The 20,391-nt window shown below is 39.4% G+C and overlaps 1 protein-coding gene across 1 annotated transcript; it reads right to left on the bottom strand.

The window, feature by feature from the left end:
• Window positions 1–1,283: 1,283 nt before the first annotated feature.
• Window positions 1,284–19,027, bottom strand: prpf6 (PRP6 pre-mRNA processing factor 6 homolog (S. cerevisiae)). Its single transcript, XM_061735975.1, has 21 exons — window positions 18,804–19,027; window positions 15,620–15,782; window positions 15,369–15,487; window positions 15,143–15,221; window positions 12,384–12,560; window positions 11,721–11,849; window positions 11,499–11,593; window positions 11,244–11,400; window positions 10,823–10,985; window positions 9,036–9,154; window positions 8,701–8,919; window positions 7,090–7,212; window positions 6,860–6,981; window positions 6,598–6,736; window positions 6,361–6,480; window positions 4,459–4,635; window positions 4,184–4,317; window positions 3,828–3,919; window positions 3,164–3,278; window positions 2,892–3,018; window positions 1,284–2,736 (listed from the first exon to the last, which is right to left on the bottom strand). The coding sequence occupies exons 1-21, from the start codon at window positions 18,989–18,991 to the stop codon at window positions 2,584–2,586; spliced, it is 2,910 nt and encodes a 969-aa protein (XP_061591959.1). The 5' UTR covers window positions 18,992–19,027; the 3' UTR covers window positions 1,284–2,583.
• Between the last annotated feature and the right edge of the window lie 1,364 nt (window positions 19,028–20,391).

The following is a 20,391-nucleotide window of genomic DNA, read 5'->3' as shown; positions in this document are numbered from 1 at the left end:
GATTGGACAGGATTTGGAAAGGCTCACCCGTCTATATAAGGTCCCACAGTTGACAGTGCATGTCCGAGCACAAGCCAAGCATGAAGTCAAAGGAATTGTCTGTAGACCTCCAAGACAGGATTGTCTCGAAGCACAAATCTGGGGAAGGGTACAGAAACATTTCTGCTGCTTTGAAGGTCCCAGTGAGCACTGTGGCCTGCATCATCCTTAAATGGAAGAAGTTGGGAACCAGCAGGACTCTTCCTAGAGCTGGCTGGCCGTCTAAAATGAGTGATCGGGGGAGAGGGGCACTAGTCAGGGAGGTGACCAAAAACACTATGGTCTCCCTGTCAGAGCTCCAGCGTTCCTCTGTGGAGAACCTTCCAGGACAACCATCTCTGCAGCAATTCACCAATCAGGCCTGTATGGTAGAGTGGTCAGACGGAAGCCACTCCTTAGTAAAAGGCACATGGCAGCCCGTCTGGAGTTTGCCAAAAGGCACCTGAAGGACTCTCAGACCATGAGAAACAACATTTTCTGGTCTGATGAGACGAAGATTGAACTGTTTGGTGTGAATAGCAGGCGTCATGTTTTGAGGACACCAGGCACCGCTCATCACCAGGCCAATACCATCCCTACAGTGAAGCATGGTGGTGGCAGCATCATGCTGTGGGGGTGTTTTTCATCAGCAGGAACTGGGAGACTAGTCAGGATATAGGGAAAGATGAATGCAGCAATGTACAGACGTACTGAATGAAAACCTGCTCCAGAGCGCTCTTGACCTCAGACTGGGGCGATGGTTCATCTTTCAGCAGGACCACGACCCTAAGCACACAGCCAAGATTTCAAAGCAGTGGCTTCAGGACAACTCTGTGAATGTCCTTGAGTGGCCCAGCCAGAGCCCAGACTTGAATCCCATTGAACATCTCTGGAGAGATCTGAAAATGGCTGTGAACAGACACTTCCCATCCAACCTGATGGACCTTGAGAGCTGCTGCAAAGAGGAATGGGCAAAACTGCCCAAAGATAGGTGTGCCAAGCTTGTGGCGTTATATTCAAAAAGACTTGAGGCTGTAATTGCTGCCAAAGTATTGAGCAAAGGCTGTGAATACTTATGTACATATGATTTCTTTGTTTTTAATTTTTAATAAATTTGCAAAAATCGCAAAAAACCTTTTTCACGTTGTCATTATGAGATGTTGTGTGTAGAATTTTGAGGAAAAAAATAAATTTAATCAAATTAAGAATAAGGCTGTAACATAGCAAAATGTGGAAAAGTGAAGCGCTGTGAATACTTTCCGGATGCACTGTATGTGGGAAAATAAGTAAATGAATAACTGTAGCAGGGGAAACTGTAAAAGTCAAAATTAAATGCACTCTGATATTTAATAAACGCAATCAACAGTGTACGTCTATTTTCCACGTTATTAAAAAGTATCCTCTTTCAATTTCCTCAATGCTCAGTTCAAACACATTACAAAGTTAAAATAAGCATGTTCTTCTACATATCAAGTAGTTGCTTCTGAATTTTTTGTGCTAAAAAATTACACAATGTTTTTTTGTTGAACAGATGTGAATTAACTTCCAATTACAATTGGGAAGGATATAAGGTGGGAAACCTACTTAATACTGCTGTTGAGAAACATTACCTGGGCTACATTTTCACAAATATCAGATCATTCAAATCAAGTGGAAAGAAAATGTGTTGTTAGACCCAGTCCTACAACATATAATGTAATACACTCAACAATCAAAAAATTCAGCAATTACATTCCCAAAGCAGTGTTTTGAAGTCAGGAAAAAAAGGTCAGGAAATGAATAAATTAAATCAGTATTTTACTAGAGTAGGTGTGTTTTTCTCTTTAATGTTTTTGTTTTTTCTCTTTAACAACTAAAGACATGCAGCATTATGACAGAGTTGCAGAAGAAAATGTCAGATGACATTTAGGAAAATAATGAGAATGAGGAGGCCACTATATGAAACTAAACTTTTAAAGATAAACCAAAATAGAAATATTGCCAGGCAAAAGAAAAGAAAAAAATCCTGATGCATGGCGAGGGCAGGATCATGAGGGAGGAACCATGAGACTTTTTGCAAAAGACTATTAAATGACTGACTGCTGAAGAACAAAATATATAAATGCCACCCTCCAGCAATCTTTAATCAGACATGGAAGGAAGTTTAATTAACAAGACAAAAGCCTTATAGTTAAAGAAATCAGTGGCTCAACCAAGACCTTGATGCATCTGGGGGTTGACATTCCTCAAAAGACCTTACACAACATCATTCCACTGAGGCTCAGAAAACATGTCCAAAACTTCATGTTGCAATTTCCGTTGGATGTGTTGTTCATACATATTCACTCAATCAGATATTTGATATTAGCACTTGATTTCAAATGTGCCGAGCTGTTTTCAGACTGACAATAAACCACCTTTTTCTGTTACGCAAAACATTAATTTGTAAAAGAATAAAAGGTGAAAAGTGTGGGGTGTGTGATTGAGAATGGCGAGTTCTGGTAGAGAACAAGCATGTCCATAGCCATTCTCTGTTTGACCGGCCACTGCCAGAGTCCTCGTTTTCAGTCCTAGTTTCCCCAAGTCTCAGAATGTGTTCTTGATCTTTCCGGCTACCTGCGCCAAGATCTCTCCTGTTTTCTTCTGCCAGTTCAGGACGTGTTTGGACTCGGCGCACCACAGCTCTCCATGGCGAGGCTCGGCATTCTCACATCGCTTTCTTACTTCTTCTTGCTGTTCCTGGTGGATGCACATCAGTAAGGTTAAAATACAAACACAAGTTTTTGGGAAACACTGTTTTTTGTGAATGATAAGGAGCAATTGTCTAGTTCAAAACAAGGAAAAAATGTAGCTAAAATGTAGATGTAGCACAAGCCCAGACACTAGATCAGTACCTCTGTGCCATGCTGAAGCTCAAACTTGTAGAAGAGAGCCCACGCATCTCCCAGGTCTGGTTCAATCTTTACCGTCCTGAGGAACCACTCTCGGGCTTTGGTTATTTTACGCTCACTCCAGAACAATCTAGGATGAGGCAGAAAGATGCATACCAGGAGCACAAAAAAGATTAGTGAATACATTGTAAAACTAGAATTATAAGATCACCAATTAGAGTTGAGTTAATTACTAAGAATAAAAATTACAAAACAGTGAAAAGATAAAGTCATACTTTGCTACAGCGAGCAAGACATGGGGGTCATGTTCACACTTCTTCAAAGCATCCACGCTCTTTGTCTTCCTCTGAGGTCGGGCCTCCAAGAACACGGCCTCCGCCCAAAGGATGCCTTCACAGGAAAGAAAGAGAAGTATTTGAAAGAAATATTTGAAATTCGGAAGAAACATCAAACAAATCTCTTTTTGTAAATTCAATCTAGAACCAAGGGGACAGACGGGAGTACTGGGGTAATACAAACATTCTCAACTTAAGCTTGAAAACTTTAAGGGAATTCGTTTTTTCTACTTTTTCAACAGAAATTGTCTGTTTACAGAACTGGTTTTGCGATAGAAATATGGAAAACAAATTTGTACTCTGACTGAAAGATCTCTAGCAGATTGAAGTATTTGAATCCTAGACTGAGACATATCTGTATTAAGTTCAATCTTATTGTCATTTGGCAGGAAATCACCCACTGGGGACATGAGACAAAATTTGGTAGGTCTGTAAGCTTCAAATGAAGGAAAGTGAGAATTCTCTACCGATGTGTAGATTCAGTGTGTTATTTAGGGGAAAAACAGATTTAACATTTCTTTTTTTCAGCAAACTAAAACAGACTGTTTTTATAAGTCTTTGAAATTAAAAAGATCTTTGTTACATTAAAGTTCAAGATTCTGACCTGAATTGGGGCACTCCTGCAGGGCTTTGGCCATCAGCGTGTTGGCGATGTTCTTCAGTCCGCCCCTGAACTCCAGCCTGACAGACTCCAGCCTGTTTAATAAATACACATCATTTTAGAGCTACAGACTTCATTTCAGGTTTGTTTTTTTGATGGGTAACTTGGGTAATATTTTTGTTTTTAAATACTTTCGGACTACAATGTTTTCTCAATGTACATTTTTTTCTTCGTAGGTCAGTCTTGCAGAATTTTTTTTTTTTTTAATGTATGTAGATATGTTTATTACAAAGCTTGCAGAACTGACTCCTCCCAAGTAAAACTCGACAAAACACATTTTCACTGTTGTCCTTTCTCACCACAGCTCAGGGCCCTGTGGGTTTTTGAGTCGGGCCTTCTCCAGGATTGCTCTGGCTCTCGTCAGCTGTCCCACTCTCTCTTCAAGACGAGACAGCAGCAACCACAGGGGCACCGAGTGGGGACACTTTTTCAGCTACACAAAAAGAAAAGTAAATAATCACTCACTGGTCTGAGACATCTGAGCTGAAACAAACACGCATTACCAAAAAAACGGTTTAGTTCCCAAGACCCCTTGTGTATGTTATCATCCAAACAAACATTTCCCCGGCCTCACCCCTTGGTTATAGGCTTCTCTGGCCCTGTCCATACTCTCACACTGCTCCTCAATCTGGCCTCGCATCATCCAAAGCTTGGGGAAATCCTCATAGTGTTTCAGGGCCTCGGTGCAAAGCTCCTGGGCAGCTTCTATATTTCCCAACACCCACTCCAGCTTCACTGACTTCATAAACACCTGGAGAGATAAAACAGAGAAAATGGTCACCCATATAACCCCTTCAGAATCCCATTGGCCTCATGATAAACAACATAGAACAATATATACTCATTTTTATAAAAAATAACAATAATTCTTTATTTTCTATGCCCTCTTCCTCCTGTTCAGGATTATGGGGGGTTGAAGCCCATCCCAGCTGCCACAAAGGTGGTGTCTGTGTCAGCCCAAGTGGTGGTTCAAAAACTGGGGGAGTGCGGGGGGGACGACATCATAAAACTTTAATTTTCCTCTCCCCACCACATTCACGTCCTTGTCAGCTGCTGTCTTTGATGTGCTACTGATCTGACTGAGTCGGTCAGCTAGTCAGCCTTTACAGCTGTGCACAAAAACAAGGCATGCCTTTCTCTAAAAGGCTCTACGGGAGGTGTGGAGCGGGGTAAAGTCGCTAAATGTATTTGGCTGAATTGCATAAATTGCTTTTTCTTCTGTGTATTATCACATATTGATCCTCTGTGTATGCATTAAGATGCTGCTGTGCAAGTAGTATATGTCAATATTAAGATAGGATATAATCTTTTAAAATGTAAGCGTGGTGCCGAATATATTACATCAGCGATACATATACCCGGGTGATCTGTCAAGTATTAAGAGAGTGTTTGAAACGCTGCATAGGGTGAGCACCAGGATGGACCCTGGAAAGGTAAGTCTAACACAGGAAGATACAGAGACACACAACCACATACACACATTCCAACAGACAGTTTAGAATCCCAATCAACCTAACTTGATTGATTTGTGGGTCGTAAGAGAAACCCTGTGCAGACAGAGAGAGAACATCACAACCGCACACAAGATAGTAAAATTATTCTGATATAGTAACATACTTGTATTGTAACCCAGTCCTATCAGAATGACCAAATGCCACTTTCACTGCTGTCGGTGTACAATACAAATAATAAAGTGGAGTGAAGCCAGGTCACTGCAGACAGAAATCAAAACATGCCAACATCTGGCTCTAAGTACAATGGCACACTGTTTACTCGGCAGTCAGTCCTGTATCAAATGACTCAGCAGGAGATGCGGGTATTTATTTATCTTCCTCTCCGAACAGAACGGTGATCAGAATTGTTCCTTGGCAGATCATGTTTCTGTAGCCCACAATGTTAAAGGATTCATTTGGCGTGTTTTAGCAGGTGTAACTCAAAAAGGAATACTTAAAAAAAAAAAAAGGATTTAATTTTGGGATAAACAATATCAATACTCGAAGAGCACAGCTGTCAACCCTAATGGTGTAGAAACCTTGCAAGTTTAAACATGAGTACAAAACATTTGCAGAAACCACTTTGATGACTAAACACTGACTTTCTAACAGACAAGAATAAAACTTGATGATCAAGTCAACCCTAAAATGTGGGTCAGAAGAGTTCTATCAATCTGGCGTTTCTGACTAAAAAGCAGCTCGCTGGTACAGTAGGTCACCAAAGGGCAGTTGGAAGTGAAAGCACAGGGATATTTCAACATACAAGCAATATCCCACTGTACACATTTAAGTAAAATAACATGCTTTTATCTTTCCATCTTGTCAATGATTTTAAATTCAAAACCTAAACGCTGAAATTCTTTAATACTGGAAAAGGGAGATAGGTTTTAATTGTTTTTTATTCAACTGATAAGAGTAAACCTTATGAAAATGATAACTGTTTTCAGACACAGACACAGACACGCTCACACCCATGCACTCACCCTGGCCGTTGGTGCACTGCTGCGAGCCTTGGCCAGCAGTCGTCGAGCTCTCTCGTACTCATTATTCTCAGACTCCAGTTTGACGGCAGCGAGCCAGATCTCTTCACTGTTAGGGTTAGCCTGGAATCAACAATAAGGGGGGGGGGGGGGGGGTGTTAAACACAGGTAAACATAGACTACTACAGTACGGGGGAAAAAAAGTGTTTGCAAGTCAAAGGTTCAAGAGTTCATTGGCACCTGGAAGGCCAGAGCGAGGATACTTCGAGCTGCAGGCACATCTTCAGCCAGCCACTTGGACTTGGCACCCATCAGCCACAAGACTTCTGCTTTTGGGCAGTGAGCCACTGCTCTCTGCAGCAGGGCCTCCAAAGACTCTCTGCAGCACACAGTGGTAGTTGATGAAACACACGTCAGAGGAAACATTAATAATAAGCAAAACAAAAATGAATGGACGACTGTTATGCTTATAAAGAAAAGTAGTGCAAACAAAGGGGCTCACCTTGTGCCGTGGTTCTTCTCAAAGTATGCTGCTCTAAGCCAGACACTTTTCTTACTAGGGAACACCTGCAGGGCATGGGCATAGATGGCCCTGGCGCACTCCAGGGCTCCGTGGGAAACACACTGGAGCGAAAATATAAAATAATATGCACACAAGTTTAACGCAAACAACAAATTAGTATGAAAATTTGTCTTTATTTTCCAGAAAAAAAAACATTCATCCAAACTCACACTCTCTGCATCCTCCATCCAGGTGTGTTTTCGGTCTTCCTCCTCAATGCCAATCCCTATGACCGCCCTTATCACTGCCTGGCATGTAGCCACACTGCCTGCTTTGTCACACTCTTCTGCATCCTGCATGAAAATCAGAAGGCTTTAGATGGGAAGAAAAAAAACTGTGGGTGCAGAGGAAAGAGCCAAACACGAATGCATGAACTGCTGGAGTCTGCAGAAAGTGAGCAATTTGGAAACATTTCCATACCTTACATCAAAGAAAATACATTATACAACTAAAATCAATGATCCCTGAATGAACCCGGGTTACTGATTGATATCCATGAAGATGACTTGCAGTTTAAAGATCATCTTAACAAGGGATAATCCCAGCCAAGATTATGGGAAGAGCAAAGGATAGGCTCAGGGGTGACCAGGGTTAAAATAGCAAAAATGGTCTGAAAGCCTGTTGACATATTTCTCTTGTGTCTGTCTGCACCAACACATCATACTTAGCAGAATTTGACATTTCACACTGCACCTTCATACATATTTTGCCAGAGGTAGAAAATGCCAGGTAGTGAAAAGAAAATAAACTATAAAAGAGGGATTTCTTTGGAAGCCTATCATTTCAAAATAACCGAAGTACACTAAACAATGCGTCAGTCACAGTGCTGGCTTGTGTTCTGTTGTACTCAAGATGAAATAAAAGAGCACTACGTTGCCAAGACGCTGGCATGCTATCAAAGACAAGATACAGTCTGAGCTTTTTTTTTATGTTTAAAAGACAACACTTTTTCCATTTCATGTAGACCTGTTTCGTGGAGTGTAGATGGGAAAAAATGTATTAACCACAATTGCATAATAAATCCGTCCTCAGCAATCATATCTTGTCCCAACCTGAACTAATTATCTATGATCTGCTTCTATATAGTGCAAATATACATGGGCCCCACCTATAAATGCTGACATTTTCAAGCTTTAGTGGGGTAATGAGTTTCTCTCCGCCCACCTATATTTTGCCAAAACAGCTACGGTACTTGGTTTTTACCTACACTATGATGACCTAGATTAAATCAGTTCACAAAATGTAAAAGTATGATTTCTTGTAATGCTGTTGTATATACTCTAAAATCAATAAGCGATTTCAAGTGGGGAGTGTGGAAGTACAAGTTTATAAGTCAATACTAGCTCTTCACTTTATTGCTGTAGTCAAATTGTTCCGTTTTACTCTAGATGCACACTGCTCTCCTAAAGGATCAGTAGAAAAGTACAAATTGTTCAGTTGCAAAGTGTTCTCACAACATGTTTCCTTTGAGTGACAGTGACGTCGGCAGCTGTTTTATATGAAATCACTGTTTTTTCATTAGTCTTTCGTCTATCTTTTGTCAAGGTATGAGTTTGTCCATTTCCTCTGCTTTCTTGCTGTGACTTTATTTCAAACATTCCATAACAACATCACTGTTAGTGTTTCTATCTTTGAGAAGTGTTTCATGTGTAATTATTCATGTTTGAAGAGAGTTTTATCAAATATTCATAGGACAAAGCTTCCCTCTGCTTTACTAAGTACTGCAAATCCTGCTCTTTCCCTTGATAATAACACGAATGCACAAAGCCATATTAACAAACCTGTATCCACTGTTCTCTGTTGATTTCCACACCATTGGCACGCAGAGAAGTGATGGCTCTGTCAATGATCTTGTCCACCATCTGAGTGTTTCCATTGGCCTCCTCCAACTTAGCAGCAGTGATCCAGATATGGCGATCTGTGGGGATGTTTTCTCGAGCCTTGTTCAGGACACGGCGGGCGTTTTCATATGTTTCCAAACGGGCCAGTGCCAGCCACAGCTTTGGTGGGGGGTAGATATGAAGATTCATGTGAATGGTCTTATATGTTGCACTGTACTGTGAGATTTCCAGTCCAATAAATACTGTTTAAAGTGACAAACATGTTGTAAACCTACCTCCACACTTGTAGGGCAACACTCCACAGCTCTGCTGAGCATGATTCTGGCGTCCTCCGGTTCCTCCAGCTCAACAGCAGTCTTCCACAGCCGAACTGACTTGGATACATTCTCTAAAGCTAAACAGACACACAGGTATTAGAAGAAAAACAAAAAACCAGAAACTTTCGCCTAGCAAATAGCATTCTCTGTTTATTGCAAGTGTCCAGTGTAATCAGTACATGGTTTTCATTGCGATAAATCATAGACCAAACTACAAGTTTTATACAATAACAACGAGGAGATGAAAAATAAGTTTTTCAGCAAACACAGATGACTTGTTTTTTTTTCAGGATGTACCATCTAGGAAGAATAGATTAGTTTATTGTCTGTATAAAACAATTCTAAAAAACCATCCATATCCCTTTTCATGGTTGAATAACCGAAGGACTGTTTGACATCCATCCACCAAACTTTGTAGCTACGCTAGAGTTGAGAGCAAATCTCAAAGAGATCCGATGAAGCGAGGAAACACATGACATAATGTGACCAAAATCACATCCCTTTGACATAATGTGAAATGACATTTCCTGTTGCCAACAGCTGGCGCTATAACCATTAGCAAATATTGCACTGTCAATGTGTTCAAGCTGAGACTATAATTATACACATGAGTTAAAGCCAATTTCTCTCTTAGTGTGAGTCTTTAAAAATGCCATCAAGCTTCACCGTGTCAATCCGATCACATCCTCCAATAAACCAAATCTCTAGTACTAGTTTGTTAAAGCACATGGCCTGGAGATGACTGATGTGTTGAATAAAATTGCATATTCTATTAGTGTTAGGTTTTTCCTCCCTCCCCTGGGTCAAGCAAAGTGCAAAAGAATAACAAGTAAATAACACAAAAAATCCTGGGGTGCTGCTCCTAATAATGACCCGATGAGATAATCTGTTTGATAAAAATCAGATCACATGCCGAAATATTTCCTCACAACGATGTGTGCCTCTCTGTTAATGTCACTGCAGGCACTTGAAACTATATGAAAAGTGAAATGTAGGCCTGACCTGGTAAATCATCCCCACAACGTTTTACTAACCAACACTAGACAGATCAATCAGGCATCACCGCAACCCATTCGTTAGCTACCAGATTAGTAGCAATGCTGTGACGTTTTTATATAGTGCATTAACAGTAAATGTTTAGTGTTGAATCGGAAGGCAGAGGGTTGTGTTTATAATGAATGAAACAAGAGCGGAGGCATTTCAACATGTAGAGGCGGTGAGAGCTCTACTTTGGTGGAAGCACCGATCCATCTCTGTCAGTGGAGTATGCAGCTGGGAAATATTAGAGAGAGTGTGTGTGTCGGTGTGTGTGTGTGTGTGTGTGTGTGTGTGTGTGTGTGTGTCAGTGTTGGAGCATTGACACTATGCTTAAATACAGTGCCTAGTCTTGATGAGAAGCCAGAAGCAGTTGCCAAATATTGCCTTGATGAAATCTTTCATGAAATCTTAGTGCGGAGGATCTGAGGAAGTCTGAGGGCTTTTATGAGACAATCAAGAGATTGAGCCGGACTTAAACTTTGGCTTTGCAGAGAAACTAGTATCTTATTTTTGGCAGGAGAATCATACTCCTACACAAATGCACTGCTGGGAAAGCATATCAACTTCTCCACATGACAGCAACGGGCCCTTTCAACAACTGCCTCACAATCTGACAATGAATGTGGACAACGGAGGAAAAAAAATGAAAGGCAAAATTCAAATCACAGATAATGTATTTTGGCAAAACTGATATATAACAGTCTTACCTTTCCTGAGGACCCGTTTCTTAGCTCTGATGTCCGTCTCCAGCTCAGCGGCTCTGATGTAGATGCGGACGGACCCTGGCAAGTGGCGAACAGCCTGGGCTACTACGGCTTTAGCTGTATCGCCAGGTTGGAGCCTGGCTGCTTCCAGCCAAACATCCTCACTCTGGTTCAAAAAAAAAAAAACGAATCAAGAAGACAGCCAGGCATGGTGATATTCCCAATTTTGCAGCTTAATTGGACTTGAATAATACTATCCATTCATTTTATGAAATAGCCAGTGGTGCGTATTCAAATGTTTGTCATGTCGTACTAATAGGAATGCTACAATGTGGTATCCAGAGTTTCATGAACAGACTTTATGATTATGACTTTATGAGCTTACTGTACAAGCAGGTCTAGTTTTCTACTCATCTTCCTTTACCTTTGGACACATTTCTGTGCCTTTCATGATTAGGTTCCTGGCCACCTGCAGTTTACCAGTCACCTCCTCCAGCCTGGCAGAAGCAATCCACGCAGGCGGATGATGGGGGTTGGTCTCCCTCACAGACTTCAGCAGCAGACGTGCCTTCTTAATGTCACTGAATACACAAAGCCGAGCAAGAAATGTCAATAAAAACGCAAAACATCTGCTCATACACAGATACTCTGAACATCTCTGTGGCCAGCTTTTCTGTACCTGATGTCTCCTCCATACGTGGGGATCATTGAGTTGAGATCTGTCAGGTAACCTTTTGGATCCACCACTGTCTGTCCACTAACTGAGTCGGACACCTGAGGAGAGAACAACATATATATGTAAGCCTGTGCATATAGTATAGATACATATAAAAACTTTAGCATAGTAAGTGCAACGGAACGAGGTAAAAGAAAAAGTAGCTCAGGATTATGCAAAGGTCACCTGACTTAGCCTCATATCCATGAGAGTGTTTCTGGCTTGACCAATTTTCCTCATATCCAGTTCTCCAGTTCCAGGTGTCATCAGACCAGGGGTCATGCTTCCTGGGTAAGACGTGTTCAGACCTCCCAGCTAGAGGAGACGGGAGACAAGGATAATTGAGAGGCGTATTTAAGTTTCTGTGATCATTTTGTTGCAGCATGTTTAAACAGCTCACATGACACTTTTCTCATCATTGTAAATGATACATGCAAAAAAATCTGTCTGTTGGCTTTCTTAGGCCGCAAATTGAAAATGAGTGGAAATAATTCACAGTGGCAACGTGAGAGAAAAGCTAAAAACGTTTTACTCAGCTGAGTGTGCCTCTGATTGTTTTCGATGTAAGCAGTCTATTCACACGCACCAGCTTGACCAATGCAGTGCCTTTTAAAATTGTGTTTTATTCACCAACCAGGGCTCATGTCAACGGTAATACGAGTCCGTTGTCAAGAGTTCACATGAATGCATAACAAAGACCACAGAAAACTGCGTTAACTGTGCAGTTGCAGTGATTTGATGCGGAGTCAGGGAGACATCCTGACTCCTGCTGGGACAAGCTGAAACTGCAGTGTGATGTTCAGTAACGTGGACTGAGGTGGCTGTGCATGTAGTTGCATTAGGACTAACCCCTTGCAAAGGGTCAACGCTTGTATGGTTTTCTCCGCTTTGGAGGTGTTTGGAGAAGAAGCTGTCAGGCACAGGGGTGAGCTTCTCGTAGCGGGGATTTCTCTGGCGCTTGTTCCTAGCATCTCCAACTTCAGGGATGCTCAGCCATTCCTCCTCAGACACCTCTGCCAACTTCCTCTGTGAAGATATGGGAGGAAAATAGAGGGATTAATGAGAGTTTTGAGAACTGAATCACCCTCAATTCAACAGTTCAGTTTTGTTGAAATGTCTGGCCATAAGATCAAGATTATGTGCTGAGAAAGCAAGAAATGACCAAAAAAAAAAAAAAACTGTTTTTTTACATCAACATCACCTGTAACTGACTGTAGATACCACCCAAACAACTATAATCAGTACTCGAGTTGAGGGGGGATGGCATCCCCCCTGAAATAAAAACAGTAAAAATCATCCCCCCTGTAAAACTGCCATCCCCCCTTCCCATCCCTTATGTCATTTCATCAATGAATGTGGTTTTACTGCTATTTCAACATTTAGAGTCATCACCCGAAAAATAACACCATAAAAATAACTTATTTGACAACTTTCACCTGTTTCAAGTAAATTTTCACTTGAAATAAGTAGAAAAATCTGCCAGTGTGACAAGATTTATCTTCTCATTACAAGCAAAAAAAATATTGTTCCCCTGGCAGATTTTTCTACTTATTTCAAGTGAAAATCTACTTGAAACAGATGAAAATTGTTATTTTTTCCAGTGATGAGTCTTGTTTTAAGTGTAATAAGATTTTTTACTAAAATGAGACATTTTAACTAGAAATAGGACAAATATTCTTATTTTGAGTTTTTGCAGTGAACCATTTTACTTATCCTGTGAAGGACAGAGTCATATTGATAAGTTGAGAAAACAGTTTTTTATTTTTGTGTTTTGATGTATTTGATGTAAGCCCACTGGATATTTAAAGCTTACAGAATGCTGCATTTAACTGCTGCTATGTCATTCCTGCAGGTGTTTTGGTCAGTGCTAGTATTTGTAATATATTATATTATTTGTAATGAGCACAAATTATCTGTCCCCATATGATAAAATCCACCACCCCCCCTGATTTTTTTTTTTACAACTCGAGTACTGACTACTATGGTATATCAACAACTGTATTTCCAAACCACATGGCCAAAAGGTATAATTAAGAACAACTTCCACTCCTCACAGTCTGTTGTGTACTTAAGGATAATCAAAAGATGTTTTTAGATTAGATCCCATTACTTTCCATGGACAAACAACTTGTGTTTAACGCGCGCTGAGCAGTGTAAATGCAAGGCGTTATTGCCTCTCTGTTGCCCGAAGCCAAGTTGCGGGGAGGAAAGAGGAGTCAAGGTGTTACTGAGTTGGTATTACATAACATGACAACTCTGCTATGTGTTCGGTAGGTTTTGCTGGCTCCACCAACATCTGAAGAGCTGGCTGATGCACTGTTGGGTGCTGGTGAAGGAGCAGGTCCCAGATCCATGTTGAACAACAAAGGGATTTCCGAAGTGGCTTCCCCACAAAATCATGTTGCACAGGTCAAAAGCAGCTGAAGTCGTTGATTGCTTATAATTTCTTTTTAAGGCTTTTCAAGTTATTAATGACCTCAGTTTAGTTTCTTGCAAAGCCACAGTCTGTCATTTTAGCAGCCAGCTACACATTGCAGTTCCTTAAAAGGCAGATTTATGGCGTCCTGTGCTCTAGAATGACAAGTTCGTAGACTTCCATGTCTTGCTATCAATAAATCCCACCCTGGGCCCACCATCCTGCGTCATTGTGTTTACATCACACCTGACCTGAGATTAATACACCCTCAAAGGTGAGTTATTGGCGGGGCCTGCTCGAGACCTAACCCCTATCATTAATGTAAAAAGGACAGGCAACACGCTAAGTTAGGGCAATAAACACAGGCAATGTAAAAGGGGCTAAAGGGTGACGATACCCCAAATCCAATTTCTCTAAAGGGTGCAGATGTGCTCACAAAACATTAAAATGATTGTGAAAGATAAAAGTATGCTATGGTCGTGTTTATAGTGGTATGGTTTAAGCACAGGTGCTGCCATGCCAGTGCTAGAGGACTTTTTTTTGTGTGTGTTCTCTTCCCACCCAACACAACAGTCTCTTAATACACCAAAACCAGATCTTGTAATTCGCCATCTGATTCTAGAAACAGTTTAAACCAATAATGGAATGTCTAAAAAAGCAAAATCACAGCTGAAACACTTCATGTATAGAAATGCTGAAGATTACAGGATATTTTCTTCTCCCATACTGTAATGCTATTAAACTAAAGCCAGTAAAACCAAACTGCTTTTATCCCAAACTCTCCTCTTAACATTAGGAACCACATGAGCCAGATAAGTCATTCAGCAAAGCTTTTCATACTACTATAGCTTCACTTCTTCAATGTACACAATCCATGACAGGTTACACAACCAACAATGTATATAATGACTTGCAAATCAGCTGTGTCTGGTATACACATGTCACTCTGCTTTGTAGATTATCAAGTTCGCAGAGTTAACTTTAAACATAGTCTCTGAAGGCGCATTAAAATACTGTATATCTAGGGGGGAAAAAATCAACAATATAAGAATATGACAGTTTAATGTCACTTCTTATCCTGTAAAAAAATGTTTAAATACTGAATTCAAATTGTTTAAGAGTGTAAAAACGTTTTTTTTCTTGTAGTAGAGGATTATAAAAACAGCAGCAGCTTGGAACACAAATGTGATACCTTCAGGTCTGAGAACTGCTGCTGAATCTTTGGTCGCTCCATACGATATTTCTCAATTTCTTCCTTTTCTCGCAATTCCCTAAAAAATACACAGAACACAATTTATGTGAGGTATGAATGTAACATTAAGCCCAAATTATGCAAATACAACTAAAGTGTGCAAAGATTAGTTATGAGGGCGTAAGTTTGTTTTTAGTTTGTCAATAGAAACTGTTAAATTTGTTACCTCCTTTCTTTTCGCCTTTCATCCATTCTTTTGTCCAACGCTGCATATATAGCATCTGCTTCTTCGTCATCTTTCTCGTAGGGCCCGCTAGAAAACAAGCTACCTGCATAACCGTTAAACTAAAAGAAAAAACAAAATCATTAGAAAAAAAGAAATGGTCGGAAAGACTTATTTTTTGTAAAACTGCGTTTCAATTTATGCAAAAAAATTTTAATAATGAGACTACAGATAGAAATTATCCACTCAGAAACCTCATCATAATTGGTGTCATTCAGATCTTCATCATCATCATCCTGATTCTTTTTCATTTGGTCTCCAACTGTCCTTTTTCCAGGAGGTGCATGTCGGTCATCCACTGGATCATTGGCATCCCGAGCAGGACCGATATCAGAACGGGTGGTGAAGCCAGTAGCACTAAAACATAAATATACAATCAAATACTCATCACAAAGAGCATGGACAGAATTACTTCTTTCTGCAGATAAACACATGATGGAGTGATGTGTATATCTTTCTGTTATAATGGGTTCTTAGGGACATGCCAACAAGCCACTCAATAACCACTTTGACTGTCTCACCCGAACTAGAGTGGAAAGGGATGCAATGATTGTACAGATGTTTCTTTATTAAATATTGTTTTGTTTGTTTTGATTATTTCGGTCTTTTCCAAAATAAGAATTCAAATACAAAAGAAATGACAAAAGAAAACAACAAATAAACATGAATTTAATGCTAATATTGCATTAGACCAAAATATATAAATAAAACAAGACCGTAGGCTGAAGCTTAGCTTATTACGCCTACCCTTTTATAATCAATTTCTGTCAGCTCCTACATTTACCAATACAGAGCAGTAAATCAATTAAAAGAAAAACATTTCATATACTTTTTGTATATTTAAAAAATGCAATATACTGCATAGATCTATTATCTATTTAAGTTCGGACACTTACATAAACACTCACACAATATGATCATACTTAATGAGCATCTTGTTCTTCAATTATTTTTTTAATATTTGGTATGTACTGCACTCTTATTTCCATTTCCAAAACATTCCACAGATTAACCCCATAAACTGAAACACGTCTACTGGTATTTTTGACATCCGTTCTGTTCCTTGTTTTTGTGAACATACAGCTTCCTCTCAGTTCATATACACTTTGTCTTTGCTGAAACAGCTTCTGGATACAGTGTGGAAACAGATTATTATAAGCCTTGTACATCAACAGTGATATTTTGAAATCAACAAGTTAATTAAATTTGAGCATCTGACAATTAATAAATAATGTATTTGTTGGTTCCCTATAATCAGCTCTGTTGATAACTCTGAATGCTTTTCTTTGAAGCAAAATAATTGGGTTTATGATTGTTTTTTATGAATTCCCCCAAATCTCCGCACAGTAAGTAATGTATGGTAGTATGAGAGAATGATACAGTATTTGTAATGCATTTATAATGATAAATTATTTTACTTTATACAAAATAAAAGGTGGTGACTGCTGGTGACCTATGCTGTGACAGTGTGGCACTCCAGCTGCACAGAAGCAGACAGGAAGAGGCTGCAGAGGGTGGCAAACACAGCACAGAAGATCATCGGCTGCCCTCTGCCCTCCCTGTCTGATATCTACAGCTCCCGCTGCCTCAACAGGGCAAGGAACATGTTAAAGGACAACACCCACCCGGGTTTCCACTTCTTTGACCTGTTGCCCTCTGGCAGGCGCTTCAGGTCCATACGGACCCGAACAAACAGACTCAGGGACAGCTTCTTTCCCAAAGCTGTGAACTTTCTAAACCAGTAAGCTACCTCATATTGTGCAGTATTCTTCATCCATTATGTGCAATATTATTCAACTCATTCATGTGCATTATTATTCTCTCATTCACTAATTTTCATAGTGTATATATATTTATGTTTCCTGTTTCTCATTTTGTTGTTTACACAGTCTTTGTTTACATAGTCTTTGCATGTGTGCACTTTTTACGGAGCTGCTGCCTAATCTCATTGTACCAGTATAATGATATGAAGGCTTTCTTTTTCTATTTCTAAAATAGCAATATACTCAAAGCAAGCTAGCAAAGCGTAATCACTTTTTTCTCCACATTCACTTCTCTTATTTTACTGCCTCGTGATAGGTTTTGTGGTTAGTCAAAACTAATCATGTCATTGACATTTGTTTGATGAATCCCATTAGTTTCAAAGCTAACTACAGTGACTCCATAGAGACAGAGCCAGTGAGGCGGTCTCTGTGATCCAACCTTTAATGAGTGAGTCAAAGAAAGGATAGAGTTTAAAATCTTACTGCTGGTCTACAAAGCACTGAATGGTCTTGGACCAAAATACCTGCTTGATCTGTTAGTTCCTATGAAGCTCCCAGACCCCTGAGGTTCATCTGGATCTGGTTTGTTGTGGTTCCCAAGAACCAGAACCAAGCAAGGTGAGGCAGCGTTCAGTTATTCTGCTCCTCACCGGTGGAACAAACTTCCTGTAGACCTGAGGTCTGCTCCAACTGTCAGCTCCCTTAAATCAACTGCCCTTACTTTTTGACAACTTGTGCTTTTTATTATTTTACCTCTTTTCTTATCATTTTATTTCATTTATTTGGTATTTAAGCCTACTCTTAAATTAAATACTTTCTGAAAACCGCAGATGAGATGTGTACCTGCGGTATACTCTAATGCCCTTAGTTTTCAGCAACTTGTGCTTTTTATTATTTTACCTTCTTTTCTCATAATTGTATCTCATTGTATTTGTTATTTACTGTTTAATTGTGTTTGCTGCTTTTAATGTCGATGTAAAGCACTTTGAATTACCCTGTGTTGAATTGTGCTATACAGGACTGTCTCAGAAAATTTGAATATTGTGATAAAGTCCTTTATTTTCTGTAATGCAATAAAAAAAACAAAAATGTCATACATTCTGGATTCATTACAAATCAACTGAAACATTACAAGCTTTTTATCATTTTAATATTGCTGATTATGGCTTACAGTTTAAGATTAAAATTCCAAGAATATTCTTTTTTTTTTTAGATAGGATATTTGAGTTTTCTTAAACTGTAAGCCATGATCAGCAATATTAAAATAATAAAAGGCTTGGAATATTTCAGTTGATTTGTAATGAATCCAGAATGCATGACATTTTTGTTTTTGTAATTGCATTACAGAAAATCACAATATTCAAATTTTCTGAGACAGTCCTGTATAAATAAACTTGTCTTGCCATTGACATTTGTTTGATGAATCACATTAGTTTCAAAGCTAACTACAGTCTCTATAGAGAGGCGGTCTCTGTGATCCAACCTTCAATGTTTATAATGTACTTGGTGATAATTAGTGGTGAGTGACGGACCTACTTATATATTTGCTCTACACTCCAATTAAATATGAATAAGCAGCGTGTGTGTGTGTGTCTGCAGCAGCAGCGTGGCTCACCCTCGTCCCAGCCCCGGCACGTAGCCCAGCGGTGCGGGCATCCCCAGGAACGGCTTCTTCTTCTTCCCCATGAGCGGGGAGGCGAGGGGCATCACCGGGGCCCCGCCGCCGGAGCCCGCGGCCCCGCCGCCTCCCGAGTTGTTCTTGGAGACAATTTTGGACGTTTGTTTTCCTCCAGACGAAGCCATCGTTGCTGCAACGGGTTTACTGGCGGATGAACAACAGCCACACTTCCGCTCCCGGAAACGGTCTGCGGTGAAATGTCGTTGGTACCTGTTACAGCGCCCCCCGCAGGGCAGGGGGGGTACTGTTGATTTTCAATATTTTTGATTTACAATATCTTTATTTGGTTTTCAAAATCCTTCCAATGACACACAAAAATAAGAGTGCTCTTACATAAAAGGAAACATCAAGGACAGCTGAATTATTGTCCAGCATTCGAATCATATTTCCTTACAACTCAGATATTTATGAGATATCATAAAGCAACACTCAATTTAAATGAGAAAAGAAAAGAAAGAAAAAAAAAGAAAAATAAAACCCCAAACAAAACAAAAAAGTAACAAAAATGAAAACAACAAAGGTTTCTCTGTTTTTCAAGGGTTAGCCCAAAGTATTTCACCGTTGTGCTTAATTCAGAAGTATAAACTCAAATGTACAATTTACAAAAAATAAAGAAATCAAGTATCAAAAGAAAGGAAATTACTTTAGAACACTGCAGAAGATCACTAGTAGCTACGCCTCATCCACCCCACTCCCCAGTACTGGAGTTTTCTAAGATTTGATGACTGTAACATGTTAATTTTCAACGTCTGACTGTGAATGTTTGATTTTAGGTATTTCTCCCGGATATTTATCAAGTGCAACAGCGATGTGAGCATTTTCTATAAATACCACAAGAGGGCGCCAAATCCTGGAAAAAAGTGGTTGATTTTATTTTAACGTTGTTCTTTAGTTTGGGACTAAATGAGATTAAACTGAAGCGATAAACACTGTGTGATTGTCTAAAACGTTCCATATAGTTCAAATTATCATTGTTTTTTTGATATTTTTAATTCATTCACATTTAATCTTATACAGATATAAAATGTTCTGTTGGGATTATTTCACCTATTTGTTTTATAGGATTACAACCATATGTTCATAAAAACAACCGGGATGTTGTGTAAATATGAATTTAAAAAAAAGCCAGAATCCAATACATTTTTCAATCCCTTAAACACCCCAAAATATCTAATATCACTGCTGATTACATTAATTGGCAACAGAGCAATAATATGACTTGGTATGAAAAACAGTATTCTAGAGAGCCTTTAATAAGTACAGATGAGGAGGGGGTTACAACTCTGTGACAAATTGCAAGTTAGTTAAGTTAAGTTAAGAATAATGTTTAATACACTAAAATTTCAAAGCCTTTGGAGAAATATTAAAAGCAAAGCCAGTTTATTTTTATAGCACCATTCAAAAACACGGTGAGTCACAGTGCTTTACAAAGATATTAAAATATACATAAAAAGCATGATTTAATGCTTAAACAAAATAATGATGATAATAATAATAATAATAATAATAATAATAATAATAATAA

Source organism: Cololabis saira, chromosome 12 (genome assembly GCF_033807715.1).
Source record: "Cololabis saira isolate AMF1-May2022 chromosome 12, fColSai1.1, whole genome shotgun sequence".
Taxonomy (NCBI): domain Eukaryota; kingdom Metazoa; phylum Chordata; class Actinopteri; order Beloniformes; family Belonidae; genus Cololabis; species Cololabis saira.
The sequence above is the reverse complement of the archived record's forward strand: the minus strand, read 5'-3'. Positions and strand labels throughout refer to the sequence as shown.

Bases quoted from the DNA above. Each gene is read 5' to 3' on its own strand.
- prpf6 (XM_061735975.1), bottom strand. From the start codon at position 18,991: ATGGCTTCGTCTGGAGGAAAACAAACGTCCAAAATTGTCTCCAAGAAC. The intron at 11,850-12,383 runs GTTAGTCCTAAT...CGTCTCCTCTAG, and splicing joins GCGTTGACCCTTTGCAAGGG to CTGGGAGGTCTGAACACGTC. The intron at 11,401-11,498 runs GTACAGAAAAGC...TTGTGTATTCAG, and splicing joins ACGTATGGAGGAGACATCAG to TGACATTAAGAAGGCACGTC.